Here is a 22,621-nt window from a genome sequence, read left to right as displayed (position 1 = left end):
TGTTAACAAGTGCTGGATTAGGACTAAATGATGTGGGTGTGCGTTCATTCTTTCTTCACCATTCATCGTAGTATCTGCATTACCACTTTTCCTTTTAACAAGCTTATACCGTACCCCTGTTCCCTAAATAATGGTAATTCAGCTGCTCTCATTCTGAAACAATTTGCTGGGGGTGGAAAAGAAGCCTTCATCTCAAAAAAATTCAAAACACGAGAGAGTCTCTCCATCCATTTAAAGAATAATTTGTCCGTTCCCCTCATCAGCGTTTTCTTGCAAGATGTGCCTATGGAAACCTGTCTTTCAGAAGCCTTATCTAGTCTGATCATGCAGCCAAGGTGGTGCCTTTACATAGTCCAGGATTAAGATGATGGTTTTGATTGTTTTTCTGACTTATTGCATGTATTCTAAATGTTTGACATGCTGCTTGTGTTCCACTTCTTCTTTCTGTTATACGATGCTTAATGTGGATTTAAATCATGGACAGGCTTGTCTGGAATTCAGAGTCCTTGTAGTATCATGGGTGCACTGAAGGGGCCAACGAGGGACTTTTTACAAGGGCATGGAGTGATACAACAGAGTGGAATGGCTGTAAATTGAAAGGGGGAGGATTTAGGGTAGGCATTAGGAAGAAATTCTTCACAATGAGGATGGGGAGGCCCTGGCCCAGGTTGCGCAGAGCAGTGGTGGCTGCCCCATCCCTGGAGGGGTTCAAGGCCAGGCTGGATGGGGCTTGGAGCAACCGGATCCAGTGGGAGGTGTCCCTGCCCATGGCAGGGGATGGAATTGGATGGGCTTTGAGGTCCCTTCCAACCAAAACTTCTTTATGATTCTGTGATCTTCTAGAACCAGATATGTCCAAGGCTCTGTTGCAATGATTTAGGTTGCTTTCCTGATTGGTGTCACAAACTGAGTTAGCAAGCTTTGCTACTGGGAATGGCAAAATGAAATGGGCAATAACTTTGAAAAGCATTTTTTGGACCTTTCTTCTTTTCTTTTAATCTTCACAGGCACACCGTCTGTCTACACTTTCCCTTCAGTATGAGAAGAGGTTAACAGATGAGCAGAAAGGAGGAAGGAAGAAAATAAAGCTAGTCAGCAATACAGTATGTGTATGTTTTTTTCTCCAAATTGTAAATATTCATCAATATACATCTGAAACCTGTTCCTGTCGTGCTCTTTCTCAAATCTAGGCATTGCAGACCCAATCAAGCACAGGTCCAGGTAGGGATAGTAGAGGAAGAGAATTGTGTTCTGGCTGTGAACATCTCCCATTGACTGTTGAAAGTTGTGATGGTTCAGCCTGGAGAAGAGAAGGCTCCGGGGAGACCTTAGAGCAGCTTCCAGTGCTGGAAGGGGCTCCAGGAAAGCTGGGGAGGGGCTCTTTGAGCGGTCAGTGTAGGGACAGGATGAGAGGGAATGTTTTTGAGCCGGAAGAGGGGAGATTGAGAGGAGATCTTAGGGAGAAATGTTTTCCTGTGAGGATGGGGAGTCCTTGACCCAGGCTGCCCAGAGCAGTGGTGGCTGCCCCATCCCCGGAGGTGTTCAAGGCCGGGTTGGATGGGGCTTGGAGCCCCTGATCCAGTGGGAGGTGTCCCTGCCCATGGCAGGGGTGGGACTGGATGGGCTTTGAGGTCCCTTCCAGCCCAAACTATTCCATGCCTCTATGACCAAGTGTTGTGGGTAGTTTCCTTCTTTTGGATCAGAATAGACAGCATAGTTCATTTGGAAGGAGCCTACAATGATCATCTAGTCCAGCTGCTGGTAGAGCCTGAAGTTGTATAACTAACTAGTTTTGAGTGAGCAATTGCATTCTAAGCCCAGCTGTGGTGAGTCATTGTTGTGAGTTGTGTTCTCATTAGGCATTACTGTTCTCCCTGTCCCCACACTCAGCTCATGCTGCTGGTTGTTCAAGAGTTATGATAAATTCATGAGATTCCCTTGGGTGATGGTGTGTGCCAATAGTTGTTTAAGGTCCTAACTGGGTGCTGTCTCTGTCAGACTCACAGTCACCTGCCAAACGAAACTTGTAAAATTATCGGTGTCAGGATCTGACACTGATATTCAAGATGTGAGCAAGGGAGCAGGTTCATTGCAGAGGGTTGTGTTTGCAGTTTGTTGTGATCTGATGTCATGATGAGTCAGGCCAGCCCTCAAGGTTTGGAGCAAGTGTCATTTCTCTTATTAATAAGCCGCCTCCTAAGAATAGAATTGTGCAACGAGAGTTGGCTGCCTTCTCGAGGAACATTCCTCTGAAGCGATCAGGTTTGTCAGGAAAGGTGAATAGCATTGCTCTTCTGTGAGGGAATGAGCGCTCACAGATGTTAGAGGGACTGTGGTTATAGAAATAGATATAATAACCATTGCCCCAGTGACAGTTTTGTGTTATGGACACACCTGACAATTGCCCAACAGCTTATATGTTCAAAGTGTGTGAGCACACTGTAATACACAATCACTTCATGATATCTGGATTCCTCTGTCCAGATCTGGAATCCCAAACATAAGAAGGATATGGAGCTGTTGGAATGCGTCCAAAGGAGGGCACGAAGATGATCTGAGGGCTGGAGCACCTCCTGTACGAAGTCAGGCTGAGAGTGTTTGGGTTCTTCAGCCTGGAGAAGAGAAGGCTCCAGGGAGACCTTAGAGCAGCTTCCAGGACTGAAAGGGGGCTCCAGGGAAACCTTAGAGCAGCTTCCAGGACTGAAAGGGGGCTACAGGGAAACCTTAGAGCAGCTTCCAGGACTGAAAGGGGCTCCAGGGAAGCTGGGAAGGGGCTTTTTACATTTTTTTTTTTTCAACATTGTATGATTCATAAAGGAGGGGTTGTCCTGAAGCCATTTCACTTGTGACTGTAGAAGAACAACATTTCCCAGCTGGAGAGAGTAATCTACCTTGCTTATGTGTATAATGCCTTCCAGAAATGTCTTGGAGGAGCAAAATTCTTGAATGCTTTGTTTTTATCCCCTGCTTCCAGCAGTTAGGTTTGTGTTTATTGTGATGATTGGACTTAATAATCTCAGAGGTCTTTTCTAACCTTAAGGATTCTATGATTCTGTTCTGTGGCACTGAAGCCATTTTAGTTTCTTTGGGGGAGAAATAACACATGGATCTGGGGGTGAGTGCTGTAACTGCAAGAGATGGTAACAACAGTAACCTGTTAGTTGAAAGCTTTCATTGTTTTGTGTGCTGGCGGAATTATAAATACGTTACTTTTATTCTCACGTTAATTCAGATGAGTGTTTGAGTCTTATTACCTACTGAAGAGTCTTTCTGTCTTTGCAGCAAGCTGAGAAGAAAGCAGACCCGACGGAGCCAAAGAAGGCCCGAGCTACGTTGTACATCGCAACCGTGAAGGAGACCCTAAGCCAACAGAACTATGATCTCTTCTCTAAGGCTCTTCAGCACTACAAGAAGACAGATGACTTCCACGAGATGTTATCTCAAATGAGCTCCCTCTTTATAGAGGATGAAAAGAAGCATGTCTTGTTACGAGGTACAGTGGCTTCCCTGGTATTTTATATCACATGACATTTGCCTTTCAAATAAGCTTGGGTATCTCAGAGGTATGCATTTGGATTCAAAGACCATGCCGATAGGATGATAATCATTAACATTTATCACTTGATATCCCCAGATCACACAGAAAATATTCTCAGTCTGGTAATCAGATGTTAGTTTGCATCTTGACAGGCCTGAAAAGAATCATGTTCTGTGGAAGTTTGTGTTACTTTAAACTTTGCCTGAAAGTAGTGTAGTTTATTCCCCATGGTTCAGGATCAAGGGTGTGAGCTGGATAGGTGCGTTCATAAGGGTTCAGTGTTAAAGCAGTAAATAAAGTAGATGGAACATCTAGAGAGATTTTCTATTTATATGACAGTGATCTGGGCAAGCATGGGCTGTTTATTGGTCTAGCTGGTATTTTCTTGGCTATCAATAACTGCATTGGCAGTGGACTCCCACGAACACTTCTAGTTTAACAGAATGTTTTCTCTGTGAATTTTCATTTCCCTCTCAACTTGTGAGCAAAAGGGCAGATTTTTCTGTGACGCTTTTCATCTCCTAAATTAAAACAGCACAATTGTGCATCCTGTAAGTTGTTTAAGGTTAAGAGGCTCAGTATGAGCACTTATTACTAAAGAAGCCACGATTTGTTTCCCAATTTGCTAACTTGGGGTATAAATAAGAAAATGTCTAATCACCATATTAAGGCTTCAGTTTACTTTTCAGAAGTGCAGGCGCCTGAAACCTAAAGTTCATTTGACATAGTGTAGTGATAGGATGACAGGGAATGGTTTTCAGCTGAAAGAGGGAAGATTGGGATGAGATCTCAGGGAGAAATGTTCTCCTGTGAAGGCGGGGAGGCCCTGGCCCAGGTTGCCCGGGGAAGTCGTGGCTGCCTTATTCTGTATTATTCTGTATTATTATATAGATATCAGATAACAACATTTAGATGTTGTTATTGAGCTGCACTTTTTGATCTTACGTGTTACCTAACCCATAATTCCTGCCATTGTTCCCTTTTGTGGACTGACCTTTCTGTTCTGTTTTTATTTTTCCTTCTCTCTGATGGAAGAATTCTACCAGTTCGTTCGACCTCAACATAAAAAGCAGTTTGATGAAGCATGTTGCAGTCTGACGGGCATGGGCTGTGGCTACAAACCTGAGCACAGCCTCCTGCGGGAAGAGAGGGAGATACTAGCCAGGAAAATAGGTGAGGAGCTGTTTCAGCACGTGCAGGCAGTTGTGTCCATTGGTGGACATCGACTGGTCATGGAGAAGATGTCTAACAGGTAGAAATGCAGAGGTGGAAGGCAATTTAATGTGATCAGCCCTGAGCTATTGCTGTGCTCTGTGCTCCTCTTGCCTGCCTTCCTGTGAGCACGCACAGATGTGTGAGCAGTAATTACTGGATAGTTAGCAATGATGCCATTTTATTTCAAAAAGGGGTTTTACAGATCTATTTAAATCGCGAATCTCACCTTTGAGTTTATAAACTTGGTGTCATCTTTTTTGCCCACATAGAGCCATCAGATTTGTGAACAGAGGGTGATCGTGTCCTCACAGAGCTTGTGAATCTTTGAAACCCTGGGACAATCAAGTCCTAAGAAAAGCAGGGTGTTGGCTCATCCCCTCTTACCAGAGAAATACATCTATATTTTCAGGGATGTTGCGCCCTTCTGTGTTCATTCTTCCCTAAGTTCACTGCTAACCAACTGGTTTGATTTAGTAGAAGCAAAACTGAGTCAACAGAAAACTGCGTCCTCAGAGGCCTCGTGTGCTCAGTTAAACGCCGGGCTCCACATGAACCGAGGAGGATTCCACTTGACAACAGGACTGAACAGTGCAGGTACCCTTCGTGTTAAATAAAACGTTGTCCCGGGGTAAGAGATGTTCTGGTATGTTTTCTCACTGGCTGTAGATTCTACTGGTGGGAACCAATGGTTTTGTGTTCACCCAGCCCAGTGGCTCGCTGGCTGTTGGTGGGAGCGGTGGTAATTCCAGATGTTCAGCAAGGATTGTAGAAAAGGAAACATAAAAGCCAATAAATTAAATCAAAGTGGATATGAAAGAAACTAACTGAAGTCTGAAGTTCACACTAGAGGCTGACCTGGCATACGTCAAAGAGGGAAAAGATGAGGTAAGCACAGGGCTGCTGGGCTTCCTGCTTGTTCAGGGTTCAGGACAGAGCTGTTTAAGGAATGTACTTTTAAATGAGGTCAGGATGAATCATAGAATGGTTTGAGTTGGAAGGGACTTCAAAACCCATCCAGTTCCTGCCCGTGGTGAGGGTGTTGGGACACCTCCCACTGGATCAGGTTGCTCCAAGCCCCATCCAACCTGGCCTTGAACACCTCCAGGGATGGGGCAGCCACCGCTGCTGTGGGCAGCCTGGCCAGGGCCTCCCCACCCTCATCATGAAGAGCTTTTTCATATTGTCTAATCTAAATCTTCCTCCTTCCGATTTAAAGTCATTCCTCTTTGTCCTGTTGCTACAGGTCCTTGTCAAAAGTCCCTCCCCAGCTTTCCTGGAAAGCCCCCTTCAGGTACTGGAAGCTGCTATAAGGTCTCACTGGAGTCTTCTCCAGGCTGAACAACCCAAACTCTCTCAACCTGTCCTCATCACGGAGGTGCTCCAGCCCTTGGATCACCTCCATGGCCTCCTCTGGGCTCGTTCCAACAGCGCCATATCCATCTTATACTGCGGGTTCCAGAACTGGACACAGGGCTCCAGGCTGGGTTCTCAACTGAGTGGAGCAGAAAGGGAGAATCACCTCCCTCGGCCTGCTGGCCATGCTTCTTTTGATGCAGCCCAGGACACGGTTGGCATTGTGGGCTGTGAGCACGCAGCGGTGGCTTGTGTTGAGCTTCTGATCAATCAGTACCCCCAGTCATCCTCTCCAGGACTGTTCACAATCACATTGTCCCTCAGCCTGTATGAATCCAGGTTTGAAGAAGAAATCAGTTCCTGTTTACTTACTGGCAATATGCACACACCTCATGTGGACAGGCTATTCTTTCTGCAGAAGCAGAGACCAGTACATGAGTTCACACAATCGCACGGAGTCGTCATGTGCGTCCCTCTAATCTACTGCTGTCCTGCATTTGTCTCCGAAGTCAGAGGCTCAGTTATGATTTGATTACAGGTCTTCCTGAGAACAGCTGGGAATTTTATGTATTCCTCACAAGGAAATGAGTAGGATGGTTGGGCAGCTTAGAAGTCTTTCTTTGAGGATAAAGAGGGGCTGATCCTTTCTTTTTTAAAAGAAAAAGAAAATAAATAAAAAGCCAATGCTTCCTGTAAGGTTTTAAAAGCTTTCAATGCTTTGTTTCTTTGTTTCTTCTTTCTTCAATGCTTTCTTTCAAAGCATGTTGTTTCTTTTGATTTGTTCTCCTGTTTTGTTTTGTGTTTTAAGAACACTCGAACAAGACAGAACCTTGGGTAAATATTTTCTTCTGAGGTCCATAAGGTCGGTTTTCACCAAAATGTATTTCTGCTAAGAGTAATTGAGAAAATAATAGTACTAAATGCAGGTGTGATTCCATATCCACTCCTTATAGAGTCTGCCTGGGGGGAAGTAAGAATGCTGTGCAATAAAAGATACCGATTGTATCATTCACACCAGTGTTTTTCCCCTTTCAGGGAACTCAGCTAAGCCCAGATTTTAAAACTGCATTGTATTCTTTAACTTCTTTAGAAGTTCTTTAGTGGAGAATAAAGCTCTAAATATAAAAAGATGTGACTAGTTAATTTGTATCAGTTTCTTATCATATCCTTCATCCGCATTTGCATGCCTGTATTATGCAAAACAGAACTTTTTCCTGTAAAAGGTCTTGGAAAACAAAGCTGGTGTTTTGAACAGAGTCCACTTGGAGTTTAGCAGGGTGTTTATAGCTGCTCCTACCTTCTTTTGCACTCCTACCTCACTCTTGTGCAATCCTGGGTATTATTTCAAGTTATTTATTCTCTTCTACCATTATGCTTTCCTGTTGGTGGAAATCTGTTCCTTAAAATTGCTCTCACTCATTTATTTGCCCATGTTTCAGGCCAGCATCATTGGTTAAACCACCTGTTTAAAATGCTTTGACTCCTTCACTGTAGCACAGAACCTGATTTATTGCTGACCACCAAGCATAGTGTCTCCTGTGGCACCTTTTCCTTGTTCCCTAGTGACCATCTGATGCGTTTCTCCATTTAAAAGATCAAAAAGACTCCAGAAGGTGCTAAAAGTGACCCTCAGAATTCATTAGCCCAGTTGCCGTTTTCAGGAGCAGGTTCTGGCTCTGCCCAAGGCTGTGCCAGAGGGCAGTGAGTGGCTGGGCAGGCAGTGTTCTTTCTCACTTGAAAGTAGGCCAGGAACCCCCTTCTGAGTAAAAGAGAAGCGACACAAAGGAGGGACCACTGTCTCTGTTCCTCCCCAAGCCCTACTCACACGTTTTTTTTGTCTCCCAGGGCAGAGCGCCAGCCGAGCTCCAAGGAAAGACATGGAAAAAGCTTCATGCTCTAGGAGAGATTCCCACCAGGCCCTCCGCGCTGCCTATCTCCATGACGTGAAGAGGGCATTGGACAAAGGCACTTACAGCCGTTTCTATGAAGCGTTGTTGACTTACAAGAAGACAGATAACTATGACGCGATGATATCCGTGATAGCAGCGCTCACCACGGAGAGGCCGGAAGACTTTCATCTCCTACAGAGTAAGGGATTTTCTGTAGTTGCAAAGCAGTCGGTGCTGTGATCTCATGTGCGCGATAACCTTTCGCTGGTCATTAGTCTGCAAATTCTCTGTGTTTAGGAAAAACTTTTCGCACTGGTAAACTCTACCTTTCCTATCATCTGGTTTAGCCAACCAGATAAATGGAGCAGCAGGAAAGACGCTTTAAATGTCATTCAGAGAGGAAAGAATGGCAAGGTTATAAAATATTCTCTCTGTTTGTTCAGTGTGAAATTGTCTATTAAAGACTTGAGGTAAGACCTCAATAATTCCAGTCCCAACTTTCAGGCTTGTTAACTTCGGCCAAATGATTTCACTAACAATTTTTTTCCTCCTGAGTTACTAGAAGAGATTGCTCTTCAGAAAGCCCGTGCTGACTATTGACCTGACTCAGTTTTCTTTGCATGACGTTGGTTGCCATACTGGCTTTTCTTAGCTGTACTGCTAAGCTCTTGGAGTGCTTCCAGGTTTTGGGATAAGTAATCGTGGTTTTGATTCACCGTTCTTCCACAGAGTTTAACCTGGGAGTAGTTATGGAACTGTGTCATAATTTAGTATCCGTATTGTTCATAATAAGCTAGAAATTTCAAGCTGGGGTTTATTTCTCAGTGGTGATTTGAATTGGGCTTTATTAATTAAAAAAAAAAAAAGGAGGGAGGTTCTTCTTGGGATTGCACCAGGTCCTGCACAGAGGTCCAGGCAGTCACAAGCACAGATATAGCCCAAATCATTTCATGATTCTGATTATGTGCTGGTCCTGATTGCCTAGAAAAGAATCATCTTGCCTTGTGCTCTGTAACACCTCAGTTCATCCTTCTTCCATGTCTCTGGTATAAACTCCTCTGCAGGAAGTGATGCAGAGTATACTGGGAATTGTTGTCTTTAAGAGATCACAATAAGGATTCCACTGATCTTCAATAGATGTCACAGTATCCACTTTCTTAGAGAATATTTTTCTGGTGAATTAACTTGTCAGATTTGTCTTGACACATTGAAGAGTGGGAGGGAAATGAGCTATGCGGTCTGAGTCATAATCTCCCCCTGAGCATTCTTTATCTCCGAGATTCGGTGTCTTTACTGAGCAAGCTTTTTGATCTCAAAGGACTTTGGGGTAGAGTTGGCAGTAATCAGAATTGGGATTTTTTTTAGAATTTCTGTATGTGTTGTGAATCCTTGTCAACCAAACAGTAATGAGAAGTTTCCTTTTTGAGAAAGCCTTTTAAAATATTTTGTATATACCTGATATTGCTAGATCCGTTGTCAGGTGGAGGGCTGGGTCAGGTATTTACCCCTGGAGTGCAGGGATATGAGGGGAAATTGCTTTAATTTGGAAGGGGGAAGATTTAGATTAGACATTGGGAAGAAACGCTTCACAATGAGGGTGGGGAGGCCCTGGCTCAGGCTGCCCAGAGCAGTGGTGGCTGCCCCATCCCTGGAGGTGTTCAAGGCCAGGTTGGATGGGGCTTGGAGCAACCAGATCCAGTGGGAGGCGTCCCTGCCCATGGCAGGGTTTTGGAACTGGATAGGCTTTGAACTCCCTTCCAATTCAAACTATTCCAGTATTTTATAATTATAATTAGCTGTAGAGAACAGAAGAATTTTGTGGTAAATTGAGATTATTTTCAATTAAATATTCACCTACATGCAAGGAAAAGTGTATAATTTTTAAATCGACAAAACTATCAAGTGTTCCACCAACCTGAAGATACTCGGGAATGTGACTGGTATTGTTCATATTCCAAAGAATTTCTCCCCTCCAAAGCAAGGAGTCTTCCATGGTCAGGCATTTATTTTCCTGTGTGTTTGACAGTGTTTTCTTTTGGACAGGGTTTTACATGTTTGTGCGCCCTCACCACAAAGACCAGTTCAAAGAGATGTGTAAAGATTTGACTGGAATGGCTTGTGGCACGGGAGAGAAGCAATTGGAACAGCAGGTGCAAGGTGAAGGGAGTCTGGAGAGCTTATGCGCTCAAGGAGAGAACTGCTGCATATCAGGTTGGGAATGAGCATGTGGCTGAAGCTTAGAATCAATAGGACAAGGGGTGATGGTTTTAAACTGAAAGAGCAGATGCTTAGACTAGATCTTACGCAGATATTTTTACCTGTGAGGGCGGGGAGATACTGGCACGAGTAGCCCAGAGAGGTGGTGGATGCCCTGTCCCTGGAAACATTCAAGGTAAGGTTGGGTGGGGCTCTGAGCCATCTGATCTGGTTGAAAATAGAATGGTTCGGATTGGCAGGGACCTTTCAGATCATCTAGTTCCAAGAAGTCCCTGCTCACTGCAGAGGAGTTGGACTGGGTGACCTTCATGGTCCCTTCCATCCCAACCCATTCTATGATGCTGCTGCTGACTGATATCCAACAGCCTTCGCTGTGGGCTGGGGCCTTCCTGCTGTAGGTGTGGAAAGGGAGATCAAAGCAACAGGCCACATGCAAGCCGAGTTAATAAAAAATCAAAGATAGAATGCAATGTGAGGTGGAGAAGTGCAAGGAAACAAGGAGAAAATTATAATGCTGCCTTCTTTAAACTGTTCAGTAGGTTAGGGGTGAAGGGAAAACCTTTGCACCTAAGTGGGGTGGAGGCAGGAGTGAATCAAGATCCACTGTTTAGCAAGAATTTGCCACAACTATTTCAGTATAAAGGGTCCCTTTCCATAATAATTTGTGTTAGTATAGGAACTTCTGTTGCCAAAGCAGTATGGCATAAAAAAAATAGTTGTTCAGTTTGTTTTGTTGTTGCTCTACAATAAGAACTTGCTGGACTTACTGCTAATTGTGTCCTGTGTTGCACTGGTTTGTATGCTCTGGGGTTTGTTTTTTATAACCAGATGCAGCCACTTCGAAAGGTGAGGCACCACAGAAAATTCAGAAGAAGATTTCTTCCTTCTGCTTCAACCAGCAAAGCAAACTGGAATCGTCAATGACCAAAGCATCAGGAGAAGCCAGTAACGTGAGAGCACCCACAAGCCCTGGAGCTGTGCCTGTCTTTCCCCTGGAGATGGAGCCAGAGTGCGGTAGGTATAGGTGAGACTTTGAGTGTAATTCTCTAGTATTCTGGAATAAAGAAAAGTTATAGAAAACTGAGAATTATGCTGATGGAGTAATAAATGTCAGCTGGTGTGTGCCTATATTTGCTCAGGTGCAATAACCATCAGAGTGGTTTGCTAATGATGTAAGAGTTTCCTGAGAACTTAAAGATTTTTCTCCAGAGCTTCCTTGTAAAGCAAGGATGCAACCTCCGTTTCTAAACAGGGATCTGAGGCATCGGTCTGAGTGAGGTTATGTGAAGGAAGTGGGGTAACAGGGCCAAGTACTTCACTGTTAAGGTAGTTTGTATAGCTAATGATCATTGTTCTCTGGGCTGCGCTGGAAATGTGTGCATGAACATTTCATAGGTGGTTACTGGAATTTAGTCATTTCCTTCCTCTCTTTCTCTCGCCCCCTTTCCGCTCTAGGAAGATTCCAGTGCTCTAACTGCAGATCTGAGGATGATGTGCCTTTTAAATGTCCGTTATGTGACTTCACTTGCTGCAAAACATGCTGGGAGCAGTTCTTAAAGGTTATTTTATCATTGGTTTCAACCTTTCTCAAAACTGCTGGCACATTTGGTGCTTTTCAGGTGAACCGTGTGGACAGCCCTGTAAACAGAATTCCTTTGTTTACAGAAAACACCCAAATCCCCATGGAAGATTTACCACTTTTCTTATTGCTTTCTAAGTTCTGCAGTGTGATTTGGAGCAGAACTCTAGCTTACACTGTGGTTCTTCCACCTTTGCATCTCCTTCTGAGCTGCCTCCGCATGTTTTCCCATCGAGAGCTGCACAGGCGACAACCTGTGGAGTCAACTTGGAGAAAATTATCGTTGTTTTTACATCTGAACCTTTATTTTAATTTTTTCTTTTTTTGCTTAGTTTCATAATTTCCCCCATCTAAAAATCTACTGTAAAGCTGTGTCCTGAGATGAGGCAAATCAGGGACAGGCTGCCTGGGGAAGTGGTTGAGTCCCCGTCGCTGGAGGGATTTGAGATATGTAGATGTGGCCCGCGGGGACACGGTTTAGCGATGGTCTTGGTAGTGTTACGTTGACCATTGGACTCGTTCTTAAGGGTCTTTTCCAACCTAAATGATTCTAAGACTCTATGATTCTAAGTTTGTGCTCAAATATCTCTTGTGTTATCCCATGCTTTGGTTTTCCTGGATGAGTAAATTGGTGGCTGGTGTTCTTTAGGTGAGAGGATGTAACTGATCCCACAGCACATGTGTCTGGTAGCATCTTGCCCACCGTGTGCCTTGAGTGGGCATTGCTGCTGAAAACTCAGTTTCCTTCTACACCAAAGTGTAACGGGGGTGAACATCTGACAGTCAAATGCTCCATAGGAGAGTCAAGGAAGGTCATAACGAGAATCTTATTAGCATGTGTTTATAATCTCTCCGCTTGAGTTGGTTAAAAGACTCCCTGGGGAAGTATTTTTTTGGTTAGGCAAGCGTTTATTATCCCACAGGGTTATCTCAGCCCATAAATTTTTGTCTTATAAATATCTGGGAAAAATTTCCCTCCTTTTGCCAGTAAGATGTAACTCATAATTGTTGATTTATCAGCTTAAGAAGCCACAAAATTAGAGTTCTTTTGTATTGAGTAATTGCACTGCCCTATATCGTGGGGTTTATCTTAGAATTGGTGATTCTGAGGTCCTCAACCCCCAGGTTCACGTGCATTTTCATAGCTCATAGATAAATAACAGAACTTGTTCAGCTTCTGTTTTTTAATCACCCCTTTTTCTGATTGCACATCTCAGACTGGGGATTAAAATAGTCTCCTCTACTCGTTTGGGCTGCATTTCAGATTCAGGTACTTGAATGCATCCAGAGGAGGGCAGAAAAGCTGGTGGAAGGACTGGAAGGAACGTCTTGGGAGGGGCAGCTGAGGACTTTGGGTTTGTTTGGTTTGGAGAAAGGAGGTTGAGGGGTGACCTTACTGCCGTCTATAGCTTTTCAAGGAGGGGAAGTGGAGAGAGAAGTGCTGAGCACTTCTGGCTGGTATCCAGTGGCAAAATGTGTGGGAGGGGATCAAAGCTGTGCCAGGAGAGGTTCAAAAGTGGATGTTAGGAAACATTTCTTTACACAGAGGCTGATCAAACACTGGGACATGCTTCCTAGAGAGGTGGTCAGTGCTCTGGAGCCCTTAACATGCTTGAACTTTTGTTTAGCTCTGAAGTGCTCAGGCAGTTGGGCCAGGGGACTATTGTAGGTCCTTTCCAGGTAAAGATTTGTCCAAGCCAGCGTTCTTTCTCTGACACTGGCCAAAAAGGGATGGCCAGGTGAAAATGTGGAAGAAAGGAGTGATGATTCTTGCAGGTGATCACTCTGCACCAAAGCTGTTTGTAGCACAAGAACTCCCTGAGCCAAAGGCTGCTTCTGTATATTAAGAAACCTTTGATGTGTTTCCATCACATCGTTCAGTTCCCTTTGGACACAAACAGACTTGCAAACCCTTCCACAACTTAGCCAAGTGTTATGTGCAGAACCACCTCACATTTTATTGTCCTTGTTTGAAAAGGATGGAAAACCAAGCTATTCTTTCAGTTCTCAAGAAAACTCAGGATGCCCTGTCCTTCACAGGGGCGACTTTGGGGTCATTCTGCACGCACCAACACTGTGATCAGTTTGCCTCCTCCATAGACAACACATATCAAAGTCCATTTCTAGGAATGGGTTCGTTCTTGCTTTGGACAACAAGTTATTGGGTGTGGGGGATGTGAGAAACATCTTCCTCTCAGCTGAGAGAGACCTTTTCTCCACTGTTCAAGCATCCTTCAGGGGTTAGCATGACCCCTGTTCCATAGCCTCTGTGATGGAGAACCCTTTCCTCACCTTACTGATGACCTGCCTTTCTAGTGATGATGGCTCGGTCACATCCGCTTGCTTATGATACTAATCAAGTGTGGTTCGGTTAATGACAGCTCAAATATCTTGTAGTTTGGGATATGACTTGAGGACAGATGCAGACAGTCCCGTCTCCCAGTGATGAGACAAACTGCTAGTCATGCAGTCGGGAAGGAAGAGCAGTCTGGTTGAGTACATGATTGCAAACAGGAAGAACGTTATTCCATGTTTCTCTGAAACCAGACCCAGAGGAACCATCTAACCCTGCCATCCACATTCCTACCCATGCGCTGGTTGGTTGATCAGACAATGGGCTTCATTCATGGCCAGGGCTGTGGTTGTGGGGTAGGTACCTTCACCGGCAGGAAATAACATCCTAGTTTGTGTCTGAGCTCTGCGCTCTCATCAGATGGCATTGGGCTTTGTCACCACTGACTGGGCTGGATTTGAAAACTCATCTCTCTTCTTTGCTAACAAGTTACTCACAGCTTCTTCAGCTCTGAAGGACTTTGGTGGATATTGTTTCTACAAGGAAGTGACTAAGTGCCTGTTATTCAAAATGCAATGACTTGAGGGTTGCAAATTGTGATATCCTTTCCAATTTGTTGTTTACTGAAAGAGATTAGGGAGAGGTGAGGAATAGTTTTGGAAGCTTTTGGAGGAGCAGACAGGATTCCCTGCTCTGGAGGGGCGTTAGAGGGGTCAGTGCTGGTTGGGTGGCTTTCATAGAGTCATAGAATGGTTGAGGTTGGAAAGGACTTCAAAGCCCATCCAGTTCCAACACCTCCCACTGGATCTGGTTGCTCCAAGCCCCATCCTACCTGGTCTTGAACACCTCCAGGGATGAGGCAGCCACAACTTCCCTGGGCCAGGGCCTCCCCACCCTGATCATGAAGACTTTCTTCCTAATGTCTAATCTAAATCTTTCCCCTTCCGATTTTCAGTGCGTTGCTGCTTTTCAGTGTTTAGATCCACCATTTATTCCTGCTCTTTTTGCAAATTTTCCTGAGAGACTTATTTTCATTTGCATTATCTGTAATATGGGAAAATAATATAAGATTTCACATTTCTATATTGCACTTATATATATTTATATATGTACACTTCATATATTACACTCTTTAACAAGTCGCTGTCTGCTGAGTGGTAAGATAAGTTTTCTTTTCCCCTTCCTTTTACGGTATTTCAATTAGTGTTTCTAGAATCAAACCATTAGTGCCCAAACCTGCTCTGCAGGCTACATTGTCTGGTACAGTGATTTTCTTCCATGCTATGGGAAGCCCTGGCAGCCCCGCTGATGGAAATCACCATCATTTCACCCCACTGAGATGGCAATTTGCTCAAAGATTAATTTTGTAAATAGTTTTTTTGCTGTCTCACTTTTGAAATGAGCAGAGCATTTTAGTTTTGCTGGTAATTTGGAAGTATAAAAAAGAGCAGTTGGGGTTCAGTTGCAGGTCAAGTGGCTAAAAAGCTGTCTCTAAGAGAAACTGAAACCTGGGTGGGTAAAAGGTTGCCTCATGTACTCAGTGTTCTGCTGTTAACCTCAAAAGGTGGTGAGGTAGTTATGAAGAAATAGATGTACTTGGTTCCCCTGCAAAACTCTTGGCCATGACCACATGTCTCACTGATGTCCTGGTACGTGCGGGAGGTAGATTCCTTCTTGCCTGTGCAAGAGGAAGCAGAGTTTCAGGGAATTCATCAGCCACCTGTAAGATGTAATGAATTTACAAGTACAGCCATAATTCTCGTGATTTCTCTATTTCCTCGTTCCTGCATTTCCGGCTTTCGGAGATGTCACAGCTGTAATTAATGTGAGATAACTGCTGTAACGTTTGTTGCTGCTGAAACGCTTTCTTTTTCCTCCTTTTCTACTAGCGGTTAAATAAATGACTGCCCGGTAACACCACGTTGAGAAATAGCAGATAGGATATCTCGGACTGTCTCATGGCTTATTGCTCACCTTGGACCATTGCAAATGTAACAGAGAAATCTAATATTCAAACGTTTTGTCCATTTATTTACACAGATGGTGAAGAAGTGCCCAGAGTGCCGCAGTGATGTCAAAAAGCAACGATTAATCCAAGTTTTCTTCTGGTCATAATCTCCCTGCCAGGAAGGCCAAATGCAGTACATCAGCAGAACAAAATCCCTGCACGCCGGCTCTCAGGCTGAAGGGAAGAAGGGTGAAGGTTGATTTAAATACCTTTGATCCTTGGTGCTAGGTTACATGCTGTGCACCAACACGTATCGTTGCTTCCTACGAAGGTGATCAAGTCTGAATGGTCTCTTTCCTTCACCGCTGGCAGGAGAACAAGGAATATTGTCCTCTATTGGAAGGTTAATTTCTGATTTATCTTGGCCTGTCAAATGCTACGGTGGCTGCTACGGAGGGTGTAAAGTTACACCCCGAAGGCAGCTGGTTCCCGGGCCCCTCGGGTAACATCAGCTCCTGGAAAACCCCTCGCAGTGGAACTGAAGGAGGGGGCCAGGTCCCCCATCCTCGCCACACCAGTGTTCCTGGAAGAAGTGATTCACCTTCCCTGGTGTTTGGCAGCAGCTGCTGTCTCCAGCAGCAGAAGATACTGAATGAAAGGACAATTTTAGGAGCAAATTCCAGTGGTTGTGCAGTGAGGAGAAACGCTCCGTTGCATCTGCTGGGCACCCTGAAACCCCATTCCTCCCATCCTGCTGGGGTTCTTTGGAAATGTGCTGCTTTGTTTTCTGCACAGGACCGATACTTCCATTGTGCTTCTGTTATCTGACGTCATCTACCAAGAAGAAAAGCGAACTAAGTAATTTAAAACCCTAAAATAAATCATTAGATGGGTTAAAAAGAAAATCCTTCACGCTTCCACTCTCTGTGAGTAGTGGCTATCGCTGGTTAACCCAAAAAGTTGTATCCCTTTTAGATCCTCAGTAGTGCTCTAAAACAAACTATAAATAAAACCACTTTTGTCTTAATTCGTGTTTGTTTGAATATATATTGTTTTAATGTTTTGCCAACTATAAAATCATAGGGTATAGAGTCCCAGCATCTCTGGCAGAAGAAAGTGGAGGAGTTTGTGCTGCTGGGATTTTTGACACGAGTACTTTTGTTAGAGCAACGGGTTGTGTTCTCAGTTGCTGATTAGTTCTGAGGTCCCTGTGGTGGCAGAGCCATTTCATACAGCGTGTGTGCTCAGAACATTCTGGGAGAAGAGGTCCTTAAGTAATTTTAGGAGTGATGTTTCTTCAGCCTGGAGGTGGATTTCATATCAGTGGTATTTTGGAAGGTGTTATGTTAATAATTGATAACCAAAATTGCAATGTGGGCAGCGTTTTAACAAAATTTTCAAAGGCAGCTTTGTTTCCTGACCCCAAAGCAGCTCTGTGCCCGAATTGTGCTGAATTTCATTTGTTGGTCAAGGGTTTTTTGTTGGGCTTGCACCTTCACAAGTCACGCCCTGGGCATCTGCTATCATCATTTGTTCTTTTTTTAACAAGAGTAACTATAACTATCGCATTGTAGAGGTTTAAAAAAGAAAAAGATCACACTTTCCAGGTAAGTAAATGGGGCCAATGTGGATGTTTTGCAGTTGGCAGCTTTGGGGTGATCTGAATTCTCCACGTAGGGTAAAGCCTCACAGCCGCTTCTGAGCAGGTCCCTGCGCTTTCTTTCAGATGCTCATTTTGAATATTCTGTTTTCTCAGCCTGGGCTATCAGTGGAATGGCAAGTGGCAGAGCTGAGTGAAGGCTGGGAGCAGCGCACGGGAACCCTTGCCTGCTCCGTGCAGATCTCTCCCTCGGGAGAACTGCAGCTTTCTGCTTATGCCACTGGAGGGAAACCACAGCCCAAGACATGAGCGTGGAACAGAGAGGCAGCGAAATGATGCCTTTGTTTGGGTTTGCCTGTTGGAAATTACCTGCTGTGGACAGCAACAGTCACCACCAGGTAAACCCGAAGGAACTCCACTTGTGGGAGAACACAACTCTGGACTTGAGGGTAAGTCTCAAGGTCTCTACCCTTATTGATCACTCGATGTCACTAAAAAACAACCTCACTACCTCTCAGGTTTATGCTGGGGGTCCCAGGGCGTCCTTCCTCGGTTCATGGCTGACACCCAGCATTGATGTTACCTGATCTGTGACCAGCCCCCTGGCCCTTCCCAGCTCTCCAACCCTTGCCCAGGAGCCGAACAGCGTTGTCTGCATGTTCCCCATGGCAGATTGTTTGAGAATCACTTCTGGCAAAGGACTCTGTGCGTGCATTCCTGCTCCCCATCTTCCAAAGAACCGTTCAGAGCTTTGTGTGTCAACCGATCCCTCCTGACGTCAGTATTGTCCTCCTGGATGTGTTTAGAGTGCTGCTTCCTTCCACCTCTGCCCCAGCAATAAACCTGCTTCCACTGAAACCTTGAAGAGGAGGACCTCCAGGAACGGGCTGTAAGGACGTGCTGCAGATAGTGATCTTGATTTGTCTTGGAACCAGCTGAATTTACAAGAAGGAGAGTCCAGAATTGTACATCATTTATGAAGACCAGAAAGTGAAAACAAGAATTGTTTCTGAAAAACCAACGTTGTTCTAAGTGGTTGGAGGAACTGATCCAAACTACTGAGTGGCTGGGAGAGGAGAACCAATCATGGACCACCCTTGCTGATTTTGGGACGCGAATGAGACCTGTAACTCCTGTCATAAAGGAAGGAGATACCAATCTCTATTGTCCCTGCCTTGCTATGACTGTACCTGGAATGTTGTCTCCAGTTTGAGGGATGTGTCATGGAAAAAAACTTTCCTGCTACTTTTCCTAAATAAAGCTGAAAAGGCTTCTGAAAGAGATCAAAAAACCCTAAAAGCAACTCTTTTATGAGGAAAGAGATTCCCCGTGTCTTTGCTTGGACAAGTGGCTGCTGATGGAGAGCGAGGAATTTCTTTGCTTTTCAGATTTTCCTCTGAATATTAGTGAAAAACCTGACTTTGCAAGAGCAGGTTTGAAAAAGCAATGCTACTGGATACCCTGAAGCTCTCAGAAGTGTGAAACGGTGTGGGGAAATGAAATCGGAGCCATGAGAATATGATGCTGAATTCCTTTTCTAAGCTACCTCCACAGATCAAAGTCAGCAGCGAGTCAAGCTGTTGCTTCCCCTTGGTCAGGCAGAGATCTCCCAAACCCGTTCTGGGAGGTGAGAAATGGGGCAAGTAGAAGGACAGAGAGAAAAATATTAATCAAAGGTCGTTGTTCTATCAGACTCTTGTCTCTAAAAGGTAGAGGCTGCCTGGAGAAGCCCTTTCTGTCCCAGTAACGCTTTTACAAGCATCGCACTGTGGGTGTTCATCGCTTCAACCGACTCAGGCGTTTGCAAAAGTTGAGATGAGCCCATTTCTGTTGCAGCTTCTTGGAAAAATCAAGATGTGTCAGCAAGAGGGCTGAGGATGGCTCAGGAACCACGTGCAAGCTGTGGTAGGAAAACTGAGATCAGCTGTTTGCCCACCGGGAAAGGAAACGCGCTGCGGTGGCACCGAGGCCGCTCTGGACCGCGGGGCTGTCCTGGGGCAGGATGAGCCTCAGGCAGAAAACATCTCGCTTCAACTCCCCAGTGGGGTGAGCCGCAGTGTGGGGATTCAAAGCAGCAGTGAGTTTCACCAAAAAGAAATATCCTGCAGAGGCTGTGCCCCAGGAATTAATTGATAGAGTCAATTACTGAGATGACGCATGCTGACACAGCAAAGCCCCAGCAGTCCTTGGCTCAGGGATGTTGTCAAAAAGTATCATAAGTCATCAGGATTGCTCTGGGGAGCTACAAGTGATTGACAGAAAGCAGTGGGAAAATTAAACAATGCTCTCAGACGTGACTAACGAACTCTTTTGACCCCAGTTAGAGGCAAAGGCTTTCCTTTAACTGTGATGGGTAGAAACTGGTATTAGTGGAAGGAGCTTTGGATTTCTTCTGACTATAGGAGCTTATTTCTTCTTCTGGGTAGCAGAAGACTGGGTTTGATTTTCCTTTATTTTTATAAATTGTGTGTTTAGCGCTTGTAGGTTTGATCTAGAACAGTGTTAAGAATGAAGTCACCAACATAAAGAGGACATGGAACTGTTGGAATGGGTCGAGAGGAGGCCACGGGGATGATCTGAGGGCTGGAGTGTCTCTCCTGTGAGGATGAGAGAGTTGGGGTTCTTCAGCCTGAAGAGAAGGCTGCAGGGAGACCTTAGAGCAGCTCCAGGGAAGCTGAGGGGGGTGTCTGGATCAGGGAGGGCAGGGATAGCTCAAGGGGAATGGTTTTGAGCTGAAAAAGGGGAGGTTTGGAAGAGATCTTAGGAAGAAATGTTTTGCTGTGAGGATGGGGAGGACCTGGCCCAGGCTGCTGCTTGGTGGCCGGAGCAGAGGACACAGAGGAACGGGAGATGCTTGAGAAAAACATGAGCTGTGACAGCTGCCAGAGAAGCCCACTTGGAGGATGTGCGGCTGGCTTATAAAAACTTTCTGTGCTCCTTGCAAACAGCCGGATTCCCAAGTGGGATTCCTTTCCTGGTGCTCAGACAATGGTGGGAAACCTGTTCAGAGCCCCAGTGTGGGGTGGGCGAGGGTCCCGAGTGCTGCGGTTCCTTACCGGAGGTCTTCAGGGCAGAGGGCAAAGCCAGACCTGAGAGCAGCAAGGCTGCAGAGCAACCTGTGGGAGGGGATTTTAGACCCCTCCGTGTCTCCAAACGGAGATGCTTGAGAAGTTGTGTGTGTAAAGCAAGCGTTTATGGACTGGCTGCTGTTTTCAGACGGATCTCTTACATGTTTTGGTTCTGAGCATCAAGGCTTTGCTGGCCAGTGGTTGTCCTCTCTATTTTACCCCGAGAGATGGCACAGGGGGGTGATGCTCTGTTGGTATAAAACCTACAAAGGGTTTTCTCCTGGTGGCCAGCCTGTGGATCAAGTTGCCAAGCCAGGACTGGCAGAGCCCTGCCTGTAGCAAGGGGGTTGCGGGGGGTCCTGGTGAGAGGCCAGGAACCGTTTGTGACCCAGGAACCGGTGGGTTTTGCATGAGGGGCAGCAGGAGCCCAGCGCGCAGCTCACAGCACACTCTCTTGCCCTTTTCGCCGATGAAGGTGGCAAATTGTGACATTAACAGTGGTGGAGGACAAAACCCATCCCATTTCCCAGCTGAGTGCTCCGTGGTCAGGATGGGATTGGAGTGTCGCTGGGTTTTCTTCTCTTCCATTCATTGGAAAGTTTAGAAAACTAGAAAAAAAAGCTAAATTCCTTCTGAAAGTTATTTGGGATCAATTGCAGCCTTCCCATTCCTCTTTGTCTGGCAGGAAAAGGCTGATTTTCAGGTTCGGAGCACACTGGGCTCTTCCTGGGCTCCTGCTTTTACACTAGACAGGTAAATTCGGTGGGTTTTTCCCCTTCCCCCTGTGCTTGGGTTATGGAGGGATCAGAGCAGGTGCAGGTGAAGTGGAAGGAGCGTGTTCCTGCCTTCCTAGCTCATATTGCGCTCCACAGAGGAGCCCTTGGATGCTCTTGGTTTCAGAGGGAATCAGGCGAGAAGGGGCAGAAGGACAAGGCAGGTGCTGAGTTCAGTGTCCAACTGAAATCCCCGCGCTCCGAGCCCCGTCTCACCTCTAAGGTTCTCCAGGCTGACCTCCTTGTTGTCCTGCAAAAGGGAGCTCCAGGTGTTTTGGCGTTAGGGCTGGAGCAGGAGGGGGTCACACCGGGCACAGCTGGGGGGCTCCCCGCGTTCTCGGGGCGAGCACTGAGGGATAAACTCTATTCCCAGAACGTCACCGAGCCTTTACAGCCAGGTACGGAGCGTTTGCTGCAGGAACTCCCCGTCTTTCCCCCCTAGCCGAGAAAAAGTACCCTCTGCATCCCACCACATACCCCCCGCATCCCTCTCTGGACCCTCAGCATCCCTCTCTGGGCCCCCCGCATCCCACTGCGAGCCCCCAGCATCCCTTCCCGGACCCTCAGCATCCCTCTCTGGACCCCCTGCATCCCTCCGCGGACCCTCAGCATCCCTCTCTGGACCCTCCGCGGCTGGAAGCGGAGCGAAGGCGGCTCCGGGGGGGCGAGGGCACCGGGCGGGCCGGGATTCCGCGGGCGCTTGCGTAAGAGGGGTCTTTCCCAAGGGCTGCGGCTATAAAGATGCTGCCGGGCGAGGGGAGAGGCACGGCGAGGGGAGAGAAGGGTGCGGGGCCGGAGGAGGCAGGGCAGCCGCTCCGGGGGTGGGATGCGATGGGAGGGAAGGGGGGGAAGCTGCTGCCAGGGGACAGGGTGGGCTAAGGGAGGGAGGGACGGCGGCTGCTGCTCCTCCACCTCTCCTTCCTCTGCTCCTCCACCTCTCCTTCCTCTGCTCCTCCACCTCCTTCTTTTGCTCCTCCACCTCTCCTTCTTTTGCTCCTCCACCTCTCCTTCCTTTGCTCCTCCACCTCTCCCTCCTCTGCTCCTCCACCTCTCCCTCCTCTTCTCCTCCACCTCTCCCTCCTCTGCTCCTCCACCTCTCCCTCCTCTGCTCCTCCACCTCTCCTTCCTCTGCTCCTCCACCTCTCCCT

At 46.2% G+C, this 22,621-nt stretch overlaps 1 protein-coding gene across 7 annotated transcripts in view; it reads left to right on the top strand.

Moving 5' to 3' along the window:
* The window catches only part of RTEL1 (regulator of telomere elongation helicase 1), a 43,260-nt gene extending 27,001 nt beyond the window's left edge, over positions 1–16,259 (top strand). Inside the window, exons 28-36 of one of the 7 annotated variants that reach the window (XM_069871501.1) lie at positions 1,008–1,103; positions 3,283–3,493; positions 4,574–4,711; positions 5,231–5,347; positions 7,952–8,194; positions 10,039–10,206; positions 11,041–11,226; positions 11,668–11,771; positions 16,125–16,251. In XM_069871501.1, the coding sequence (XP_069727602.1) occupies positions 1,008–1,103; positions 3,283–3,493; positions 4,574–4,711; positions 5,231–5,347; positions 7,952–8,194; positions 10,039–10,206; positions 11,041–11,226; positions 11,668–11,771; positions 16,125–16,199 (1,338 nt within the window). In that variant the 3' untranslated portion in view covers positions 16,200–16,251. Of the gene's footprint in view, positions 1–1,007; positions 1,110–3,282; positions 3,494–4,573; positions 4,712–5,227; positions 5,348–5,458; positions 5,639–5,996; positions 7,711–7,951; positions 8,195–10,038; positions 10,207–11,040; positions 11,227–11,667; positions 11,772–16,124 lie in introns of those variants that run through there. The other 6 variants (XM_069871500.1, XM_069871499.1, XM_069871498.1 and 3 more) reach the window with 6 other exon arrangements.
* The last annotated feature ends 6,362 nt before the right edge of the window (positions 16,260–22,621 follow it).

This window comes from Phaenicophaeus curvirostris, chromosome 18, assembly GCF_032191515.1.
Source record: "Phaenicophaeus curvirostris isolate KB17595 chromosome 18, BPBGC_Pcur_1.0, whole genome shotgun sequence".
NCBI classification, from domain to species: Eukaryota; Metazoa; Chordata; class Aves; order Cuculiformes; family Cuculidae; genus Phaenicophaeus; species Phaenicophaeus curvirostris.
The sequence above is the reverse complement of the archived record's forward strand: the minus strand, read 5'-3'. Positions and strand labels throughout refer to the sequence as shown.